A 22,229-nucleotide genomic window follows, 5' to 3' on the forward strand; every position below is an offset into this window, starting at 1 on the left:
TTTTTTGACATTGGGGAAGGCAGATGCCAAAGACACAGGCTTTTGGAGATGTTGTTAAAAACCGGACCCTTCTCTAGATCTGGCTGCCTATTGCTGTTACAGAAATATTTTTTTTGGCTGTTACAGAAAGAGGCCAAAGAAATGCTGTGAAGTTGAGAAGCTACTGTAAACAATACTAAGGTAAGAAATTGTTTAACAGTCCCTGGAAATAGTGTTTTGTACAACAAGAAAATAACCTGTTCTGCTGGGTCATTGAAGTCAATATGAAGAAACACAGAGGACAGCAAAGAGAGGAGTCCCATCTTTGCACTTCATTTTACCACCCAATTTCTCGAGCTGCCTACCTATCAAAGCTGGGAGCAAAAGCTCTACACAGAATACACAGACGTCTGCCAGCAAGTGAAATGATTGCAGCTATAGCAATGGTTGAAAGTCATTCAGCCCACTAATTTTTAAATAAAACACTTGAAGAGAATCGTAATCACCCCCCTTCACTGGTTTTCAAAAAGGGAAACTGGAGTGGCAGGCTGAAGAATGCAGTGCTGCATGATAGGAATCTATTCCCTTAGAAAGATTGTGAGGGGAAAGAAAAAATACCAGTGACTGGCAGTTCATCATTACTCTGTTATTTTGACTTCCAATCAAATAGCAAAGGCAGCACAAGAAGAGAGAAATCAAAGTGCTATTGAACATTTAAAAATAAACCTTTAAAAGTATATTTGAGACAGCCCGATCCAATCAGAAGGGAAACTAAAATGACTCCTTGAAGATTTCAAGCTGTTCACACTTTCTCCTCAAAGACTACTCTTCTAAAAGGAGCAAGTTGTTTTATTTTTTATCCTGAGGGATATTTCTCAAAGCCTCAAAGGACAGCTGCTCTACCCCTTTCTCTTTCTCCTCCAGTGCATTCAATTTCTTGCAAGCTGCCTCCATTTCCATCTTTAATTTAGACCAAGGTAGTAAAAGGAATTAAAACTGCAGGCTTTAATTTTTTCAAGTCTTGAAATAGATAGAGATATAATTCAACTCTTCTATATACAATGCAACCCCCTCTAAAGTCCTTAAGGTATATGTTTTTCATTTCAAGCTGCCTTTTCCTTCCTTTCCACATAGGAAAAAAAAAAAATGCCTGAGAATTACTTTAAAAATACTCCATGTGTAGACCTTCAGGCAAAATTTAAGAAAAAAAAATCAAAAAAACCAAACCAACTTCTTTCTTTTTTAATGAGGAAGAAATACATTTTCTACAAAGACATGGAAAAACTGTTAAAACATTGGAGCAATAACGTTACATGATATTGATCTCCTTTCCTGAATGCAAAATGCAAACAGTTGAACCTTATTCATTTATTAAGCTTCTCTGAACTCCATCTATAATTGAAAGGTCTTTAGGCCTGCAATGGCTTTCCTTCTCATGGAAGTTTGTTCAAGCTGCATGAGTCAGCAATGCCCACAGCTCTAGAGGTTGGCCTCTTGCTGCACTTAGCATTAGGGGCACTTCAATTACCTAGAATTGTCTGGTCTAGGTAAGTGGCAAGCTAGAGAAAGGAATTTTCACCCATGTATAGAAAACATCCTGATGAAAAGCTACGCTCTTACTGATAAAGAATAGCTTCAAGGTGTTGGACACTAGTCATTGGAGAAAATACAAAAAACTATCCACCTTCCAGATCTCTCAGGATCATTCTTAGGCACTGGGGTAAAAATCACAAACCACCTCCTTGCAATCTCCTCTAGCCCTAAAACACTTGAGATGAAGTAATGTTCAATATCACAGTTTCAAGCACAACAATTGCATCAACTTGGCCAGTGTGTAGGCTGATATTTAAGCAGCATCCCTTTAGCTAATCCTTTAGGTAATGTTTGAAATCCCTCATTCTTAGGAGGGCACTGAATTTTCAGTTCTTTTGAGTAATTCTCTAAAGATTAGGCTAAAATAACCAAATGTCTGCTGAGCTACCATCACTATATCCTGCTCCAGAAGCTATGTTTTAATAGCAAAGACTTGGATACTTAACTCAGGAAAGGTTTCCCACTAAGAACCTTCCTGCAGCCAGATAAGAGCCCAAATCCCAACCCTACCAGGAGCTCCAGCTAAACCGTTTTTATAAGATAAGGCTCTCAAGTTTCTCATATTCTCCCCCTATATCTCCCTCATTCACCCCTGTTCTCTGATCCTCTCTAAATGTGTTCATTTTTTATCTGTTTCAGAAAGGAATTTTATAGTCAAAGAATTTGGCATACAGCTGTAGGGCAGGGTAACTAACAAGAAACTTTGAAACTCTGTCCCTTACAAATGTAGTACAAATTATATAAGTCCGTTCAGAAAAAGACTGAAATACATGTCTTGAGTCCTAGCCCAATGTCCTTTCCCTTTGCTATAAGTTAATGATCTGCTATGCCATTTGAAAATATTGCGGTCTTGTAAACAATGATCCATCGAGGCAAATTATAAAATACCAGGCAAAACAGGTCAATCAGTAAGAAGCACTCTGTATACAGCATACATGAAAAACAGACATCTGTTATATGTGGGTGAAGTACATTGTAGCAAATGCAATAAATCCTCACGCATGAATATGTGGCTAATTTGTGTATGACAGCAAACAGTTAATAAAAACTCACATGCCTCTTCAGACTCTACAAATCCACACAAAAAAAAAAAAAAAAACAAAAAACCTGAACTACAAAAGGAAATTAAAAGGTCAAGAACAACAATAAAAGAAGGATCCATACCTGGAGTAGTATTAAAGTCTAAGATGCGGTGATGAGACTGCAGCAGGTCGGGATTACTGGATGACAGGGTTCCACTGACAGGTAAAGCAGGAGGAATGTGCTTTGTTTGCCTCAGTCCCACAATGCTGTCATCCTGAGACTGGCCAATTCCAATGTCACTGCATCCAGAAAGAAATAAAATCAGGACTTAGAGACATTCAGAGATTGGCTATACTAGAGGGATTCAGTGATGTCTCTATTGCTACATTTTAATACTTTCAATTGTTGATACAGCAATTGCTATTTGGAAGTCAAAGTTCTCCAGACAACAGGACTTGCTTTGTGAACAGTCCACTCAAAATGACTCAATTTGCCTGCTCACACTGCCAGAAGATGCTCACCACTAAGCTCTGAGGAATTGCTAGGCTCATTTTTTAACGATTTTGGCCAATATGTTCGTTCAAAAGGTGGTACACACCTCATCACTCTTGCATTACCCCATCACCCAAACTTTGAGTAATACTGCTGTCCCCTCAGCGCTGTTTTCAGGCCTGGACTTCATAGCTCCATCACAGACAGGATTTGCAACTATATTTGTGATGTTCTGTAGCCATACTATATAAGATCTTTCAATAGACAGATGAGAGAGGATCATTTGGTTTTCCCACCCTGTATCACTTCTCTGAGTTTGTCTTCACTCAGTGTGACTGAAGTGATACCAGGTAAGGCTAAGCTAAACAGCCACACTTGGGTTCTATAAGTATCCTCTCCAAAGTACCTGGCAGCTGTAAATAAAGTATTCTGTGATAGAGGTGAAGGGTTTTATCCATGAAATTGTGTAAGGCAGGGTCCCACAGGAGATCAGTAGTGCTAGATGGATCAGAGACAGAGCTATCATCATATTAGAGTAGGCACTGATTTGCTTATTGCTTTTGAGTTCATAATAGCATGAAGCAGAACACCAGCCACAAGATGTAGAGCTGGAGACAGCCATTGAACTTTTCTCTAAATATACATATCAAAACCCTTAATAAAATACTCAGAGGGTGTAAAATGTTGAATAGCAGTCATTATAGAAAGTGAAAAGCATTAAAAATGTGGCAAGTATATGCAAGGCCTTTCGAAAAGCCAAGCACATCTAAATCTGTATTTACACATTTAAATAAAACATAAACCAGAATTTAGACTTCATTGCAAACATTACAACTAAGTCAGTCCAGTAAATTAAATGATGCAACACAAATGACCACTTGCACGCTAATGTTGGGCACCTAAGCCTTTGTCTAGTGCTCTATCCATCCTTAGAAAACCTAAATAGAAGTAATAAAAGGCTAGATAATTACCCTGATAGCTGTAGCAGCACCAATATCCTTTTGTGCTTACTGATGAATAACTCTACACAGTGCACTCTTGTACCACTTCTGTAAGTGCTATGAATTGAACAGTAGTCTGGAAAGCTAGAACAGTATCTGAGCACTAAAGACACATTTTTAAATTATATGGACACAGCTGCTTCTGAGAAGGCAATGTATGGTATCTCTCTGTGTTGTGTTTGGGTTTTCTCATTGTTTTGCTTCTAAAAAACAAGATAACTCTGTATTACTAGCACACTTTTATGAACTGTAAACCTCAAGCCATGAGAGTGACAGAAACACTCAAGTCCACTAGAAACAGATATAGGATTCTCTCTTAATCAGAAGTTAATGTGAATAAGTCTTTCACTACAACCAAAAGAATTGCCAGCAATCAATATCAGGTCCTTCAAGCAGGAACCACTTCACATTTAAAAAAAAAAGTAAAAAAAAAAAAGTAAACAAAAAACCCTGCAGCCCTAGTACCTCAAAATGTTTTCTGGTGGTTCTAAACTACTATATACCAGATTTCATAAATACTGAAAACAACAGTATTTTCTCTAAATTCAAATCAAATTAAGACAGTGTGAATCTTATATTAATAGTTTCATTTGCATTATGCATTCCTTTTGCAGTTCGCCAGTTTTATATAATCTTATACCTATCCTGTGCATCATGACTGAAGCAGCTTCAGTAAAGTGGATCAACTCTGAAAATGTTAGGTTTAAAAGCAAAAAAAGTATCTAAAATTGTGCTTGAGTTTGTCTTCATATAAGAAATTGGAATTCATTTACTTTACACTCAGTCTACTCTATTTTTAAAAGTTAAATTAGAACCTGAGCTCTAACTTATGCAAACAAGTCATGAACCCTAGAAAAATCAGAAAGAAAGAACAACACTAAAAAAAATCCAGGTCCCATGATGATCTACTGTTAGGTAAAATATTTTATTATGCCAATGAAAGAAGATTGTGGTTTTATGGAAACAGCATTTCTATTGCTTTCTCTATGCATCTGCCATGCAGGGAGGCAGCACATTAATTAAGAAATAACTTTCCTGCTGAATGACAAACAGGGTAGATAATGAAATGACAGAAGTATCCGAATGCTTATTCCCTCAGAACACAGAATCCTGTGCATCCCACTGCAGGACTGCAGAGAGACACAGGGGCTGCTGCTTTTTCTGGGATGCTGCACTATGGACCAGGCAGAACTTTACCAGAGAGGGAGGTGGGGATTGTGTTTAATCCTTTTTTGGACCAACTGAGGCTACAGAGCACAAAAGCACTCTGTGTCAGAAAAGTAAACAACGAGCTCCAGTGGAGATTGTACCTGGAACCCTTCAAGAGATGACCCACAGACAGTGAAGAGAAGATTTCCCTGTAGGTGCAGAGGAAATGGTGCTGTTTGCTCCATTTGGGAAGTTATTTAACCTTATTGAACTAAACAGCAAGACTGAAAGAAAGCATTATCTCCTGCTCAAACTGATTCATCTCTGATACTGATTTAATGTCTCATGAAGCAGACAAGCTCCCTCTAAGAGCACCCTCATTCTAGTTTAAAGATTGGTTTTGTCTGGGTACATCCTCAAGGCACTGGAGCCTTCTGCAGTCTTCATACTCAAATACAGTGGACAGTTTCACCTCTTAAGCCAGCTGAGTCATGAATTCTTTAAATGACTACTTTAACTAAAGAGTAAATAAGCTTTTTCACTCCTCTTGATTTTTTTATATGCAAAAACATGAGACTAGGTAAAGTCCCTTAATATATACAACACCAGTAATTAAAAGGAAGAATGAGATTGATGTTTCTACACAATAGGGGAAAGAAAATCACAAACATTCAAGTCTATAGCTACAGATCTCTACATAGAAACTGTGCAGACAAAAACAACCGAATGTCAACAGGCTTTGCAGACAAACTGCTATATATAACACATAAAGTAAAGCTAGCAAAAAGAAATTAAATAGGTCAAGTTTTTCTGAATCTTACCCAAAGAGGTCCCTGTACAGAAAAAGTGTAAATATGAAAGAAAATAAAGAAAAAAAAAATAAAATCAATATGAAAATTTTATGCAAATGCTATGAACCATAGTGACCAATGCAGAAAAACAGACCTAAGTATGCACAGCTCAGAGAAACAAACATGCAAGACCACTTAAATAAAGGAAAACATGCTAAAGACAAACAACTCAAGAAGAGCTGGATTTACAGATTCTCCTCTATTGAAAGGTCCTGCCATCAATTTAAGAAACATCCATTATTTGGATATAATAATTTATATTAATTTAATAATTATATTACTAACATTCTATATATACTGTTTCAGACTACTTTTCATTTAGTGGGCAATATCTAACATCAGTTAAGCAAACATTTTAAGTAATGGCAGGAAAAAAAACCCTGCACTTTAAGCACAAGTGTCTTTTTTTAAAATTTATATGGAATAGTTTCTCCCTTAGTGGGACACAGGAAAGAAAAATGCAAGACAAAACACTGAACACACAACTACCCTCTACAATTCATTTTCCCACTATCAATACCATTTGCCTTGGCCAAGAACCAGGTTCCCGTAATATCATATAAAATTCACTCTTCTATTGTTGCCAGCAATATTCAGAACTCTATTTCTAAAATGTGTTCATAGAATAAAAGCTATCAGATAGCATATTTAGCTTACATTAAAAAAATACAATTAAAAAACCACACACAACTCCATCAAAGAATCCAAATTAAATTTTTAACCTCTCTCTCCCTTACAGCATTACATAAAATTTCTTATAGACCACTGGAATGTGGATACATTGAAACCATAGCTCATACCAACCCATTGCAAGTAACCTGCTTGCAGAATTATTCTGAAATAATTTCAGTTAATAGTCCTCTTAAAAGAAAAAGGGAAATGACATAAAGAAGTATTTGTGTCATTTCTTGATCTATAAGAAGCAAAATACATCTAAATTGATGTCAGGAGCTGCACTGTTAGCAGTTTATGCCAGAATGGTTTTTTCTGGTATTTTTTTCATATTTAAACATGATTTGTATTAATAAATAAAAAAGTATAATCACAAATTGTAAGTTCATTAGGAATTCTTATAATTTAATGCAGAGGAAATATTTAGGAGGAAATAAACTCACTTGTATGGTTTCTGAGGCAGAATGCTGATTCGAGTCTTGTCAAGTATCTTCTTTAACTTATTTCTTCCACCAACTGTGTTGGCTTTACTTTTCTTATTTACTTTTTCTAATCCTATTACCTGCTCCACATCAACAGCAAGGTCAGGGATGGAGTAACGACTCGCCTTTTTAATATCACCGATTTTAGGCAGGTGGGGAGCACCATTTCTTTTTTCCTCTGACAACCTTGTTAAGAGTTCTTTAAAAACTGCACAGGACAGAAAAAGGGAAGTAAGAAAAAGGACAAAAATGTAAAAGAAAGGTCTGTGCACCAGACCGATTTAATATTGATCATTAAAAAAAAAAAGATTAGGATATTCTGTCAATTCCAGCATTAAATTAATTTAGGTATAAGCTTCAAAAATATTTTTACTTTTAAAAATGACTTTCTGCAGTATGAATCAGAAAATCAGTTAATTGGCCCAGCCTAGAAGAGAAATACACAGGTGCCCACATGGTTACACGGATTGTATCAACAGAAGGAATTTGACTTTTTAAGTCTAAAGACAAAGGCTTCTGCAGAATAGCAGCATGTATAAAAAGAGCATATTAGACAAAAGTGAGATAGAAAAATAAAAATTAAAAGGAAGTTTTAAATAAAGAGGCAGCAACCAAAGCTTTCAGATGGACAAAAAATTGTTAGCAACAGCATCAAAAACATCAGAAGGAAAACAGCAACAAAGTCATAAGGAAAATAAAGCAGGAGACTACTGAGACACCTTGGATATTTGACAGGGCTGTTGCATCCATCTGCCACAAATACCAAAAAAAACACTCATTCTCCCTCAGCTCCCCAGCAAAGAGTAATCTCTGAGACAGAAATATCTGATAAATTTGTACATTAGTTCTTCTACTGCAACTTTGAGCCTCAAAAAAAGCTAAATCAAACAAAACTGAACTGGAGAGCAAGTCATGTATTCTGACTGCTAGAGGAGCTCTCCATACAAAAATGGAAAAATCCTCTGATGACTTGATTTGTAATAATAAATGAAAAGTGATAATTAAAACTAAGGAGCTGTAGAAAAACATAGGAACAAAGGCAACTAGCTAAGGAGGAGTATTAGGGGCTAACTTTTACTGTTATTTATTAATTTTGTCCTTAATATTCTTTAATATCTAGAGGCACAACAAATTACCAAGAGACTTCAAAAAAGCTTGAAGGAAGACATGAAAGTGGAGGAGAGTAAACCCAGCCAATAACTGTACTGTTGAATAGGACTTAGAGGCTGGAGAGAGCAATTAGGTACAGATAAAAAGATGCTGTTGAAAAAAGGTAAGTCTCCTTTTGGGATTTTTGGAGAAGAAATTCTGCATGCAATACACAGAAAGTAACTGCTTTTGGACTATACTGTAATCTGATTTCAGTATTTGCACTGGAGCCACAAGATAGAAAAATTAGAAAACTCTTCTGAAGGAAGGAAGCAATCAGGTTTAATCTTTAATATAGTAAAGCAACACATGAGATTCAAACATCCAGTGTGAGGAGGATAGTTACAGAACTTGCACACAGAGAAACAAGAACATTCGGGTAAAAAAGCATATCCAGATATATTAGGAAATGTCTTTAATTATTAGAAACAACTGAAATATTAGAATCTTTACTGCAAAGCAAAAAAAAAGAGAAAAAAAAAAGTCCCCAGGAAAAAGATTTGACCAGCGACTTTTGGAGATAACCTAGGCAAACTAAATTTTCAGTCAGTGCAGTGATGTGCTGTGGTAATATTCTGCCCTACTTACTTGTGATGAAGAACCTGATCCTGAAAGAGATACTCAAGGAACACATCACTACATTGTATAAGTAATCCAAGTACCCAGTGGTAAAAAAATCAAACCAGACCTCCAATCTATTAATTACTTATGATGCTAATTGAGGTCCTGAGCTGCTTGAAGACTCTTCCATGTGTATTTTAATACTTGTTAGAGGGAAATATGTAGAGAACAAATACAGAGGGTAGCAAGAATCTTTTCACCCAGCTGTCAGGAAAGGCTGTAATAGCCTTGAGCTTGTTACACTTAGAGTGTGCTGAGAAACTACAAGTAAATTCAGCAGACAGAATATGACCACTGATCAGCTGAAATGCCTGAAGAGGTTTCTTTCTTGAGAGAGAACTAAACATTATATATAAAAGCAGGTTTTTTAAGTTTGAGCTATAGTTCCTCTTAATCAAGAAGCATACACTTGTGAGAGGGAGGTCACTTCATGTTAAATCCCTACTCATAATTTTTTCTTTACAATTATGAATCAAGGTATTTTAGGACCTTCATGTTTCCTTTTTCTATTCTCTCTAGTACAAAAGTGTTTCAAACATAACTATTTTAAACTATTAAAAAAATTTGATCTCTATCAAAACTAGAATGAACAATGCAGACAAACTTACCAAATAAATTGGTTTTCACAGTGATAGACAGATGAGTGTTATTTCTAAGGATTTCCATGGCTTTTGTCAACTGAATGTTTTCAAAGTTTTGACCATTCACTTCCAATATCTAAAATTCAAACAAGTTTGAAAAATTTTCATGTAGTGAAGAGAAAGGAAACAAAAAAAAAAAAAAAAAAAAAAAAGGGGGGGTGGGGTAATGCAGGGACACATTTTAAAATTACATACCTGGTCTCCACGTTTCAAGCCTGCTTCTGTAGCTTTGCTGCCAAAATCTACACTGTCAATAAAGATTCCAAATCCCTTTTCTGACCCTCCCAGCAAGATAAAAGGCAAAGGGGCTTCTCGAGATGGCTTTGTTAAGGTTATCAGTCTTCGTTTAGCTTTAGCAGCACAAGCAATATTTAACAGCCTCAAATGTCCACCCATTTTCTATAAGAGAAAAGCATAGTAAGTTATATATAACAATAACCTGGTTATTCCCTGGTATCCCAAGTTGTCAGAAAAAACCCTCACTCTTACCTCCCTCTCCAAATTGTTCTCAAATTCTTCCAGAAATCGAGTCATAGCAGGATCTCCTTCAAAATCATTGAAGTGATTGTTCACCCACAACAATACTACCCGTGTAACCTGAAAATTCATCAATATTATAAATATATTGCTGGAATACTCAGAACAACACTACTGCCAAGTCCTTTAAGAATACTGGTCATTAAAGGCCTTGTAAATTTTCACTGGAATCTTAAATAATACATATACATATACATATATATATACACATCCAAATCAAACTTCACTAATATGCAATTATATATCAGGAGAATAGAAAAAAATTATCAAAATTGCTTTCACTTGTATAAGCAATCGTATATGCTGTATTTCATAATGAATGCTATAAGTCAGAAAACATTGGCTGTATCAATTTTTATTAAGTAAGGAATAGTGCACAAAGGTAGAAGGCCACAAGGTAGATCCATTTCTGACTTATAACAATTTCCTGTTCATGTACATTTCCAAATCTGCTTAGTTCTCCAAGCACAGGATCACAAAGCTTACAATATGGCCTAATATTGGCTCTTGAATCTCTTAAGTCTTTAGATGTGCCACCATTAACTTCATTTGGCATTTACCTCTGTAAAAGAGCTACTGTATGTTTAAAGAGGCAGGAAAAACAAGATATTGCAAGAAGCAGGAAAGAGGTTTTAACAGCAAAAACAGCAATTCCTTTCCTTAGAGCCAATCTTTCCATTTACTCCTTCATTTTTTCCCTCCACTGACTACCCCCCCCAAGCAATTATGATGATAGAGCTGAGAAGAATTTTAACTGGTATTTTACAGCTTCTTAGGAAAAAAATCTGAAGAAATACTATTAATTAATACTAATGAAGGTAAAACCATAAAATAAGAGCTGTATTTTTAAAAACTATAATGTTTAAAACTTTTACTATAATATTCTCTCTTTTAGTCTGTGATTTGACCTGGAACATCAGCAGCATTTGTTCTGACAAAACAAAAGTGTTTTGGTGTCTTGAATTAGTATTGATTCATGCTATTTTTAAAAAGATGCTGAATCTAAAACAGTTGTGCCACTCAATGCGACCTCTAAAAATACAGCTGCATTTCTTCTTTTATGCTGGGAAAGTAAATCAAGTAGGGATAAATCTCTAAACATTTCAAAACCTACCACCTAAGAATAAAGTCTCATACAAATTTTAATCAGTTAGTGCTAACCCCTGCCCATTCTTTGTGTCTGCACAAAATCCAATCCTCTGCAGCCCCATGTGCTGAAGGTCTGACACCAGGCATGCAAAACCAATCCCTGCTACCCTTGAAGTTTCTAAGTAATTTTCCTTTTACCCTGCAAAGGAAATGAATTCAGAAGAACTGCTGAAATTAATGGCCAAACTAACCAAGCACTTCAGAACTCCTCAAATTCAGATTCTAACTGTAGGCAACTAGCCAGCTCTACGTGCTGCAGCTCCCAGCCACAGGAAAATACTTGAGATTTCTGCACCTTTCAAAATGAAGATGAACTTCATTCCTGTTAAACAGTTTTGATATTTTTCATTACTGTGGATGACCCTGGAAGATCCAGACAATGACTGGTTAAATTTAGGGTAATTGCAGATTATTAAAATTGTCTGGGAAGTTGCAAGCTGTACCACACAACGTATTTTAAACTACTGCAGTGACAGCTTCACTGTCAATGCTGCTTTTAAAGTTGGGACTTACTCATCTACACCCAGAGGACACAGAGCTGAGAGGAGTTGAATGCTGACTTCCAGAGGAATGCCATTACTTGTGTCACAAATCAGGAAAAGCATTAAAAGAGGATTGAAGCTGTAAAATCAAGTAACTTGCTGCAGGGCAAAATCATTGCTAAGGCTGCATGTCCAGTGTCCCACTCCGAACGCTCCTGAGTACTGATCATCCCCAGGAAGTTTTACTCGCCCCTTTCACTCCCCTTACTGCCTACCAGCACCCAGTACAAAACAGCCAAAATCTTCCAGATTCCTTATTCCCTACTTGCTTATCTCCACTTGTCCCAAGCTGTTCTCTGCCTCCTGCCTTTCTGTCAGCACTGCTGGAGGTCAGAAGAGGCTGGTTATTGAGGCAGCAGAACAAACAGATGTTCTGTGTTCAGACTGATACAAGCAACTGTGCTGGCTCATGCTTTTAGAGTCTGAGGGGATTGTCCATTGGAGGACAAGCAACATAACTTTAAAGATGAGCTCTAATATTATAGCTCTGAACAATATTAGCTGCAAAACCTACCCTCAGTCATATATAAGATCCTTCCTTCAAGGCACAGCTATACTAACATTTCTGGAAGAAATAGCCAGATTTAAATAAAAGCTGAAAACTAAATTTCTCTTTCACTGTACTAATATAATTCCCATGGTTCAAATTTACAAAAAGAAAAGGGCATCTGTAAATTTTTACAAATTTTTAACATAAGCAAAAGTTGCATACAAGAGAAAATAAAGCAATATGGTTTGAAGCATGATAAAGCCTCAATGGCCAACGTGCCAGAACTGAATGTGCCTTATTCTTCCATCATGGAAATTTTGTTTAGGGAAGAAGATATCTGATTGCTTTCTTATATTTGAGTTGCGCTTGGTGGTTGTTTTTAATGCTACATAAAGCACAACAGATTTTTAATAATACATGAATTTTCTATTCTGTTTTTTAAAAAATCCCATTTGCCCCATTGAATTAACTAGCATTATGTACAGAAAACACAGAACTTAGTTATATGCTCAGTCTTGGAGACACAATAAAACTCTACTGAATTACATTAAATAAAAATACTATTGGAAAAAAACCTTCCTGTACAACTGCAAGCAACTAAATTGTAAAAACACAGTAAAGTAAAACATGGGTAATTTACCTTGCATGAGCACTGTAATATTTAAATAAAACGAGGGAAAAATGTCCTTAGTTTTAGCCATATATTCTGCCATTAAAATATATCACCAGCTATTTCTATCTTATTCAATTTAGTTATTCTCTCTAAAGCATATTTTATTCTTATTAGCTTGTATTTCAATGCAAATGGTAACAATACATGATTTGGGAGATTTTTACCTTATCCCTGAGGCTGGGGTCATTGAACCACTCCAACAACTTCTTGCCCACTTCCATTGGGCTGGAAAGAAAGGTCCTATATGTCAACAGGAAGTCTTCTATAAATGTTGGGTCTACCACAGAGTGCTCTTCCACCAAATGCATTGTTAACCTTTCAGCTGTTCCCTATTGAAAGCAAAAAATTGAAAAAATCATAGTTATTAACACATTTTCAACACATGCAAATTTGTTTTCTTATAACATTCTGAGGACTCATCACACTAGAAAGAATACTGCCATCCATGAGCAGTAGCAACATAATAGCTTGACAACTGTGTTAAGAAATGTAAAACAATTACGTAATTAATCTCTACAAAAATCACCTAGCTGTCAACATGCATAATTATTTTTAAAAAATCTAGAAATATTAACAGTCCATTTTCAAATATTTACTTCTACAATATATATCTCAACTGATCCTGGATCTAACTTGCCAAGTTAAGAGGTTTACAGAACATGGACTTTTTCAAGAGACTCTCTCTTTTCCTTTCACCTTGATGACAATGTGGCCTTTTCTCGTTCCAGTGCGGTCAAGCTCCCTGTGCTCCTTCACCATCACAATCTCCCCTTCCTCTTCTACCTTCTGCATGTTCTTTTCCACTTGATTGAGGATGCGGCAATAATCTTGCTGGGCTATACAAACAAACTGGAAAGAATCATCGCGCACCAGTGTTAGAAGGTTCAGTCTTCAGAAGAGCATTTAGACTTAAGGTGCAAGTACTCGATCAACAGACAAGATAAAGTAGCTCCTCAACCTGCAGAGAGCCAAATTTGTTTCTCCAACAGTTCAGCTGTAGCAAGCAGATGAACAGACAGGCACAGTGCTGCCACTACAATCCTGCAGTTAGAGGAGAGCAAGATCCATCAGAGCAACATGATTTAGTATTCCCAGCCATTTTCGTTCAGCTGCTTTGACCTCCCCACTGCTGGAGATGAAGCCCAGCTCTTCTGTGGTGCTCAGAAGAGTAAGTGAAAACTCAGCTTTTATTTTTTGTGCCAATTGTTTTGGTAAATAATCTTTTTTATAGCTATTTTATTGAAGTCAATTAGTAAGAAAAAATAACATTTATTCAATTAATTAGTGCAGGCACAAAGAAAGAAATTACTTCTTGGCTTAAAGCATACAGCAGGAAAATTATTTTCTACAATCATCAGTTCAGCCAAGAATAAGTGCAAGAATAAATATCTTAGGAACGCTCCTAATACCTACACTATGCAAATATAATTAAGACCAAACATTACAAATTAGAAAAAGATTACATTGTACACAAATTGTTATACATTTGTCTCTTTTGGGAAGCAAGATTAAACTGCCTTATTATGTGAATCTGGGTATTTAACTGAGAGGAGCAGTGTTTCTTATAATTGAAAAGTTATTAAATCCTCACATACATACTTAGGACAAGGGCCCAAGAATCAGAGACACTCCTTTCTCTTTAAATTCATTTACACACCATTTCATTTTTCCAGCATCTAGTAGTAGCTGAAACAGAAGTCCCACAGTTTGGATTTGTTGAAAACATTACCCTAATGAGAAACCATTTATGCACATTTTGGGAGTTAGATGGGCAACCTAAACCAGGTGACTCTATTAACAAATTTTCACCCCTTTCAAAGGTCATCTACTTGAAACTAATTAGCCATCAGGACAAAGCAAAATGCTTAATTCACCCACGGCTCTGCTATTTTTTTTCTGGATGGGAATAAGCAAATAGCAACCACATAACCAGATTCAGCCAATAGTTTTATGCTATGAAAAGCATTTTTTTACATCTGACTGCTTGTATTACAGCAAACATCAAGGCTTTTTCCTTGACAGGTCAGATTAGCCAAAATTAGATCTTTCACTCAAACCACGGGAGATAAAGTTTGTATTACTCTGATATTCAGTAGCTGAGTTGAGCAAGGCAGAATAGCTATTAGCTGCAGAAGGAAAGGAGCCTGTCATGGCTAATGGACCTTGAGATCCTACTAGGAACATTGGAAGCAATGGATGTATGGCTGGTGGCCCTCACATTCTGGAAAAAGCATGTAAAGAAACATCTTAATGCAAAATGATCCTTTACCCAGATAAAGAAAACTCCATTTCCCAGACTGCGGGTGTGCAGGAGCCATATTGCCCAACTACTGTCCAGGGTTACCCACTGGATATTTTACATTTATTCAGTTTAAAATAAAACTGGGTCTCATTATTGAGTTGTACTACACCTATGTGGGTGTGAATTTGCATGTACCACAGACACTCTACCTGGCAGTCATCCACTTTGGTTCTCATCACTCCTTTCATATATTCCTTTTCCATGGTGGGGGAAACACCAAAACTGTTCCCCATGCATAATATCTCTGTTCTTCCATCGGGGTATGTCACCTCCACAGAGCCATTCAGAATGACTGACCAGGAATCCAGCTACAAATCAAACATTGCAGGATACATGAAGACCAAATCACTTAACTTTTTTATATCATATTACACAAATACAACACTCACAATTGTTCTAAAGAAAAAGTTATTTTTTAGCACCTATTAAAAACTTTACAAGCTCATTTTCCTTAAATGTACAGCTATTTCCAGCTCAAGAAGACTGGGATCTTGAGTTCATCTTTACTATTAAGAGGTAATGAAAGTGAAAAAAAAAAAAAAAATAAAGGAAGTTTTAAAGCAACATTTGAATACTGACATGAGGTCTCCAAATGAGCTCAAATAGGCAGGAAGCATTTTGTACAGTAGAGAGAATGTTTTCTGGTTTTATTGCTTAAGAAATGAGTGAGCGCTTAAACAAAACCTCTCAGAAAATCCAAAACAAAAAGAGTCCTGATTTACCTGAACGTTGGTTTTTTTTTTCTTTTTTTTTCTTTTTTTCTTTTTTTTTTAAGTAACAAAAGAGGACTTTAACTGTGTGGAATCTGGGATGTCTGGTATAATAAGAGAGCCAAAAGCAATTTCTACTGACCTCTTCCCCATCGTTTAGTACAATAGTTCCTGCTCTCTCCACAACTGCAAACACCATTACAGCACAGAGTTCTCTCTTCACTGACATTGTCATGTTGGCAAAAGCAGGCAATTGATGCATGAATTCCAGTAGTTGTTCTGAAGGAGAAAAAGCCCACTGAGTCGTGCATGTCAAAACAACAAAGCACAGTAAAGACAGTTCTTCAGCAAGATGCCTGAGGCTGCTTAAGCTAAAGCGCTGCACAATCATTTCTGTATACTAATAAATCATGTACAGTGGCCTGTTTTAATTACTGGGTATTTTTTAGACACAGACTGGCTGGTCATATCATCTATAGAAACCCTGCAAAGTAAAAGTCAGCATAATGGAAGGACTGTAATGTAACCAAGAGCTCTGAATACAACCAATGATATTTTTAATACTCCAATCAGGGCAATAATTTCATTGTGACTAGAACTGTATAAAACACAGCAAGACAAGTTTCACAAAACTGAGCAAGTTGTTTGGTAAAGCAAACACCTCCTAGTCTAGGCTTAACAGTAAATGGTACTTGATTACTGCCTGGTGGTTTCACAAATTCCCTCTCAGATGGACCAGACAGTATTACTGCCTTAAAGGTGACTACTGCTGTTCTGTCTTCTCCATGCACTTGGGTTGCACTTGTACTGAACAGTGAGCTTCATGTATTTTCATTTTTTTTGCTGTTCATAATGACAGAACTCAGTTTTAGCAGTCCTGCCAAGTGATTATATGCCTAAAAAAGTTTTTGCATCCAGTTTGTTCTAAAATCAAACTGGATTTGAACTGAAAGAGTTCAACAGGATCCCACCTTTTCCCTAATTTTTTATTTACTCTGAATCACAGAAAGGTTGTGGTTAAAAGGGACTTCCAGAAGTCATCTGGTCAAACCTGCCTGCTCAAGCAGAGCCACCTACAGCTAGTTTCCCAGGAACATCTTTTGACTATTTTCAAGGAGGAATAATAACACCTCTCTGGACTACCTCTCCCAGTGCTCAGTCACAGCAGAAAAAAAGCATTTCCTGGTGCTCTGATGGAGCCTCCTGTGTTTCAGTTTGTACCCTTTGTCCTCTCACTGGGCACTATTGAGAAGACTCTGGCGCCATCATCTTTACACCCTCACCCCAGGGTATTTCTACACATTATTGAGAGTGCCCTGAGCCTTCTCCAGGCTGAACAGCCCCAAGCTCTCTTAGACCTTCCTTGCATAAGAGATGCTCTAGTCCCTTAATCATCTGATAATCAACCTTAATCATCATTTAGTCATACTTCAATAAAAGAAAAATATCTCCCCTAGTGAAACAGATTAGATAAAAATTTGGATTCTAGTTCTGCTTTGCTTTAAATGTGTTTACGTGTATGTTAACATAGCAAATTAGTTTGATTAGATGCACATTTATGCTAAGGTTTTAAAGGCTCCAATTTTTCCAACAAATGTCAAGTCACAATGTCACAACTGACAATTAAAAATATACTGTGAGAAGTAGTGTTGACATTAATGTTGTCTTTGCCAAGGTTCTGTCTGTTTTCCAGTTTTCACCAACATCTCCTTCATAAACCTGTTCTGATATCAATTAGAAGCTGAAACTTGAGATCAAAAGGACCAGAAAATAATAGGTTTCACCTATATGGTATGTGTTTTCCTTACTTGTTCACATTATATATATACTTATATGAAAAACAATAATAATAAACACCAAACTTACCAACTACAAAGGCCAATGATTAAAATATAACCACAAGCTCAAAAATTAAGTTTTTGGAGGTAAAGAAGAACATGTTCGACAACATTTTACTACATTGCAATACTTACCAATGTCATCATCTGTCCTGTCTATTGGGTCTTTCTCCAAGCAGTCTCTAACAATATCCCTACTCATCAAAGGATCTGATGCCCTTTCAATGTCTTCTTCATCATCATCATCCTCAGAATCCACTGCTGCCTCTGGCAATCCACTGAGATCCATATCACCAGCCTCACTTTCTGTAGCCTAATTAGTGCATAAACAATTAAAAAACATTCAAATGTGTTCTTTACTGCTGCAGTTTTCTGGTTAAATGTACGGAGATTAATTCTGTCATTTAGCAGATCACTCAAATTTATTCAATATTTTTATTCAATATTGCTTTTTTCTTTATATATCTTTTTAAAACAACTAAAAATTGATCAATCCAAACCCACTGTGTTTAAATACGACTTCTAACATTTGTTTCAATCAGTCACACATACAAAGGATTCAACAGATATTACTTAATCTGTGGGTCTTGGGGGGATTGAAGGTTATTACATTTCAAGCAGCAATGTCTTGGACTGCTAGCTGAATATATTTTTTTTTCAGTAAACAGTTTTCATTTGACAATTTCTGTGCTCACCCCAAATTTACATTTTCAAACATTTAGGAAAGCAATGTAATTTTAAACAGACAGTTTGGGGAAATGAGAACAGCATCAAAATGCTACAGGAATTTTGCTATTTCTCAGTCACCTGGAGCTGTACTTTTCTTTTACAATTCCAGTTGAACATGGTTAAATATGGCTTTCATTTGCTGATAAACTGCCTAAGAATTTACAGATGCAGAAAAAACGCAAAGTCATTGCTTAAACACCACAGATGGACTACCCAGAATATCTGTCAAACTTAACCTCCTTAAAATTGTATTAAAATGAATGAAAGCGTAGTCCAGATATAGCTTGAGGCCATTAGTACAGAACCAAAAGGTAAATACATTTTAATGATTTAGTTTGAAGACCGAACACTTTAATAAATTCCACAAACATTTGTCTGTCTTGGCTGATATGGCTGCTTTTTCTCAGAACCTGATTTAATACCACAGCAGCTGCCAAGGCTCAGCTATGACAATTTTTAAGGAAATGCAAGCTTCTAATAAGCAAGCTTTAAGCCATAGCTTGAGAAATCCAGTTTCACAGGCCTTAAAGGGATGGTTGGTTTCTGAGACTCTGGGACCACACAATGCATTCACGTCTACTTTAAAAATAATACATGGGACAAACACACCTACTAAAGCTTGTTTCATCAATCTATCTCAGACTGCTGAAAAAGAACTCACAAAACTAGGTCACACTCTGAACACAGAGAAGGTAAGAGAAATTGCATTGGTAATTTTGTAGAATCATCTCCGCTATTCCTGCCTCCCTATCTGTGGCTGACATCTGTTACTTTAATGCCACTATACACAGCCACCTCATGAACAGCAGCATATGGCTGGAGATGGATCAGGGGCAGCTAGAGAGAGACTTAAATGCTTCTGTCCTACAGCACAACACAAGCTTTGTAACCGGGCCTTGTTAATACAAAAAAGCATGAGAACAGCATCTATGTAAAATTCAAATTATTCTCACTTTGTGGTTTTGGCTTGGGTATTTTTTAGTTGTTGTTCGTTTTGGGGGTTTAGTGGCTTTTTTTGGTTTTGCTTTTGTCAAGAAAAAATGCCACTCATTTTTTAACTAGAATAAGGAAAGATGTAACTGGCATAGAAACAAATCCTAAAACATAGCACGGATAGCAGTATTTTTATGAGCAGTCTTACTGTGTTTAACATGCACATTCCCTGTGATACATTTGAAACAGCTGCTGTTACTACTCTTTCAAAATAGCCTTCATCAAAAGTGACTGGTGGAAAAATTAGTGGTGATGAGTCAGTAGACACACAGCTTATGACACCAATCTGTCAGGATCTGAAGTCTCCAGCAGTGACAATTCCAGTGACAGTGGGACTGATTCACAGTCAATTCTGCAAACCTTCCCATCACTAACAAGTGCCCCTCCTACCTGCCCAGATTAAGCTTTCTCAAAAGCACGTTAGTAAAATGAATGCAGAACTCAATTTAGTCACACAATGCTAATATAGACAAGAAACTTCCACCTATTGTACAATATCTGATTATTAAAAGATAAGTTATTCTACTGTCTTAAAGCAATTAAAGAAAACTGGAAAAGTCTTGAAGCTCTATTATCAAGAAGAGTTGATGCTATTTAAAACAAATTCTCACACTGAATTAAATCTAACTTTGGACTCAGAAAACATTTTATAAATACTACTTAGTAGTATTTCCCAAAGATGATCACTATTCATACTCACTGTTTCTTTTTTTTTTGTTTTTTTCTTTGACAACTGAAGCTATTGGTGCATGGAAAGCAACCACATCTAACTTCCCATCAAAAACCCTAACCATTGCAACAAAGAAGCTCAGCATTGAATGCAACAATCTACAAAGTAATAAGAAAGTCTGTTAATTTAGGACACCTTTAAAAACACCTTTTGAGGAAAAAAATTACATGTTTTCAAACAACTTTCTGAAATTGTTATGATAATGCAAAAGATAGCAAAGAAAGACAAATGTAGCCTTTGTGCATGACAAAACAAAACCCAAACCAAACAAACCCAACCCCCCCACTCCAAACCCACAAACGAACAAACAAAAATCAACCCAAAAAAAAAAAAAAACCAAAAAAAACACCAAACCAGAAAACTAATAAAACCTGGAGGGCTCCCTTTGTTTATACATCACAAACAGCTTTTTTAGGTTTAGTAGCAGCACAAATGATGTCAAGAATTCAAGGTCCTCTTGCTGAGACATCAAACTTCATGACCCAACTACTCTGAGCGCTTTTGTACCCCTTTCTGTGTGAGAAAAACCAAACATGTCTGCAAAGGAACCCTTGGTTATTAATCAATAGCCTTGCATCTAAGACTGAAGGGGAAACCCCCATGAGCTCCTTTGGGCATAGGGGATTCCTTACGAACCTCAGCCACTGAAAACCCGAACACAAGATGAATATCCAACAGAATTTGTACTATAGTCAATCATGAGGCTTACATTTTCTCAGGGCATGTAATCAAGGATGAAATACACCTCAGAATTGCCACTCTTGGGTGCATGTTGTACTTTGGTTCTGGGGCAGTACGAGATATTAGTTTCTCTTAAATAAATCTGAAAAGATTGCATGCAAGAAAAATGTTGGTTGCAGCCTGAAGTACAAAGCAATGTCTCTCCATAGTCTGAATACCAACTGTGATAGAAATTTCTCATGTCATCTTTCCAAGTGTGGAGAAATTTTTTTAAGCTTCAAAGCAATCTCATAATAGTGACAGCCTAATATTGTATTTGTCACATCACCAACATGAGAATTAAGAGACTAAGATAGACATTTTCAAGCCTGAGTTGGAGTAGTATTTCATACTTGACACCTAAGGAGAATCTGAACAGTTTTAAGCAGTGGCTATAGAGGTTAATACTGCACCAATAAAAAACTAGTTGCTTCAGCTGCTGAAGATCTTGAAGTCCAAACGTACTTCCAGATTTGAATGATAAGAACTAATTAAACAAATACTGTGAAATAACCAGGGCAAAGATGTAAACTAAAAGTAGCCTTGTCTAAGTTCTTGGTTAGTCTTTGGTTCCTTGACTGACATGGGGAAGAAGGGGAGGATTAAGAAAAGAAGAATAGCATTCATTTTTCCTAGGTCAGACTGGGCAAATATTGGACCCTTCTGATCACTTTAGATCAGCAGGAGAGGAAACTGGTTAATCCCAACTCTACTGGTCTTTCATTTTTTTAGAGGCACCATGACAATGAACATAATGAGAGAGGTGATGGACTACATGAGCAGCTAAAGATGACTTCTTTTACTGACTGCCTTCCTCCTCCTCCACTGAATTTTTGAGTTTCTTGAGAAAACAGATTAGAAGAGGTTAAGGGCAATCTCTACCTTTACACAACCAAGTAACTCTCACTCCAGTGAAACAACTGCTTCATCACATACACCCCACCCTTACTAAGGGAAAGACAGTGGGAAGACTTGGAGAGCTGCTTATATGACTGTCTCTGTTTGAAGTGGCCTTCATGGTTTTCTTTCTATACTGGCTTGGAAAAAACTTGCAACTGATGGTAACAAAGAGAAAAAACTAGATAACCTGTAAAAGTTAGATAACCACACTAACTACTAGATAAAGTGGTTAGATAACCACACTAACTACTGATTTCTTAGTA

At 36.5% G+C, this 22,229-nt stretch overlaps 1 protein-coding gene across 8 annotated transcripts in view; it reads right to left on the reverse strand.

Moving 5' to 3' along the window:
* Window positions 1–22,229, reverse strand: part of RAPGEF2 (Rap guanine nucleotide exchange factor 2) — a 185,276-nt gene that overhangs the window by 19,938 nt on the left and 143,109 nt on the right. For all 8 annotated transcript variants that reach the window (XM_068187179.1, XM_068187176.1, XM_068187180.1 and 5 more), the window contains 10 exons: window positions 18,030–18,207; window positions 16,199–16,335; window positions 15,496–15,654; window positions 13,741–13,893; window positions 13,209–13,373; window positions 10,143–10,250; window positions 9,849–10,052; window positions 9,621–9,729; window positions 7,204–7,450; window positions 2,737–2,894 (listed from right to left, as the gene is read on the reverse strand). In XM_068187179.1, coding sequence (XP_068043280.1) covers window positions 2,737–2,894; window positions 7,204–7,450; window positions 9,621–9,729; window positions 9,849–10,052; window positions 10,143–10,250; window positions 13,209–13,373; window positions 13,741–13,893; window positions 15,496–15,654; window positions 16,199–16,335; window positions 18,030–18,207 — 1,618 coding nt within the window. The remainder of the gene's footprint in view (window positions 1–2,736; window positions 2,895–7,203; window positions 7,451–9,620; window positions 9,730–9,848; window positions 10,053–10,142; window positions 10,251–13,208; window positions 13,374–13,740; window positions 13,894–15,495; window positions 15,655–16,198; window positions 16,336–18,029; window positions 18,208–22,229) is intronic.

Source organism: Anomalospiza imberbis, chromosome 4, assembly GCF_031753505.1.
Source record: "Anomalospiza imberbis isolate Cuckoo-Finch-1a 21T00152 chromosome 4, ASM3175350v1, whole genome shotgun sequence".
In the NCBI taxonomy this organism is placed as follows: domain Eukaryota; kingdom Metazoa; phylum Chordata; class Aves; order Passeriformes; family Viduidae; genus Anomalospiza; species Anomalospiza imberbis.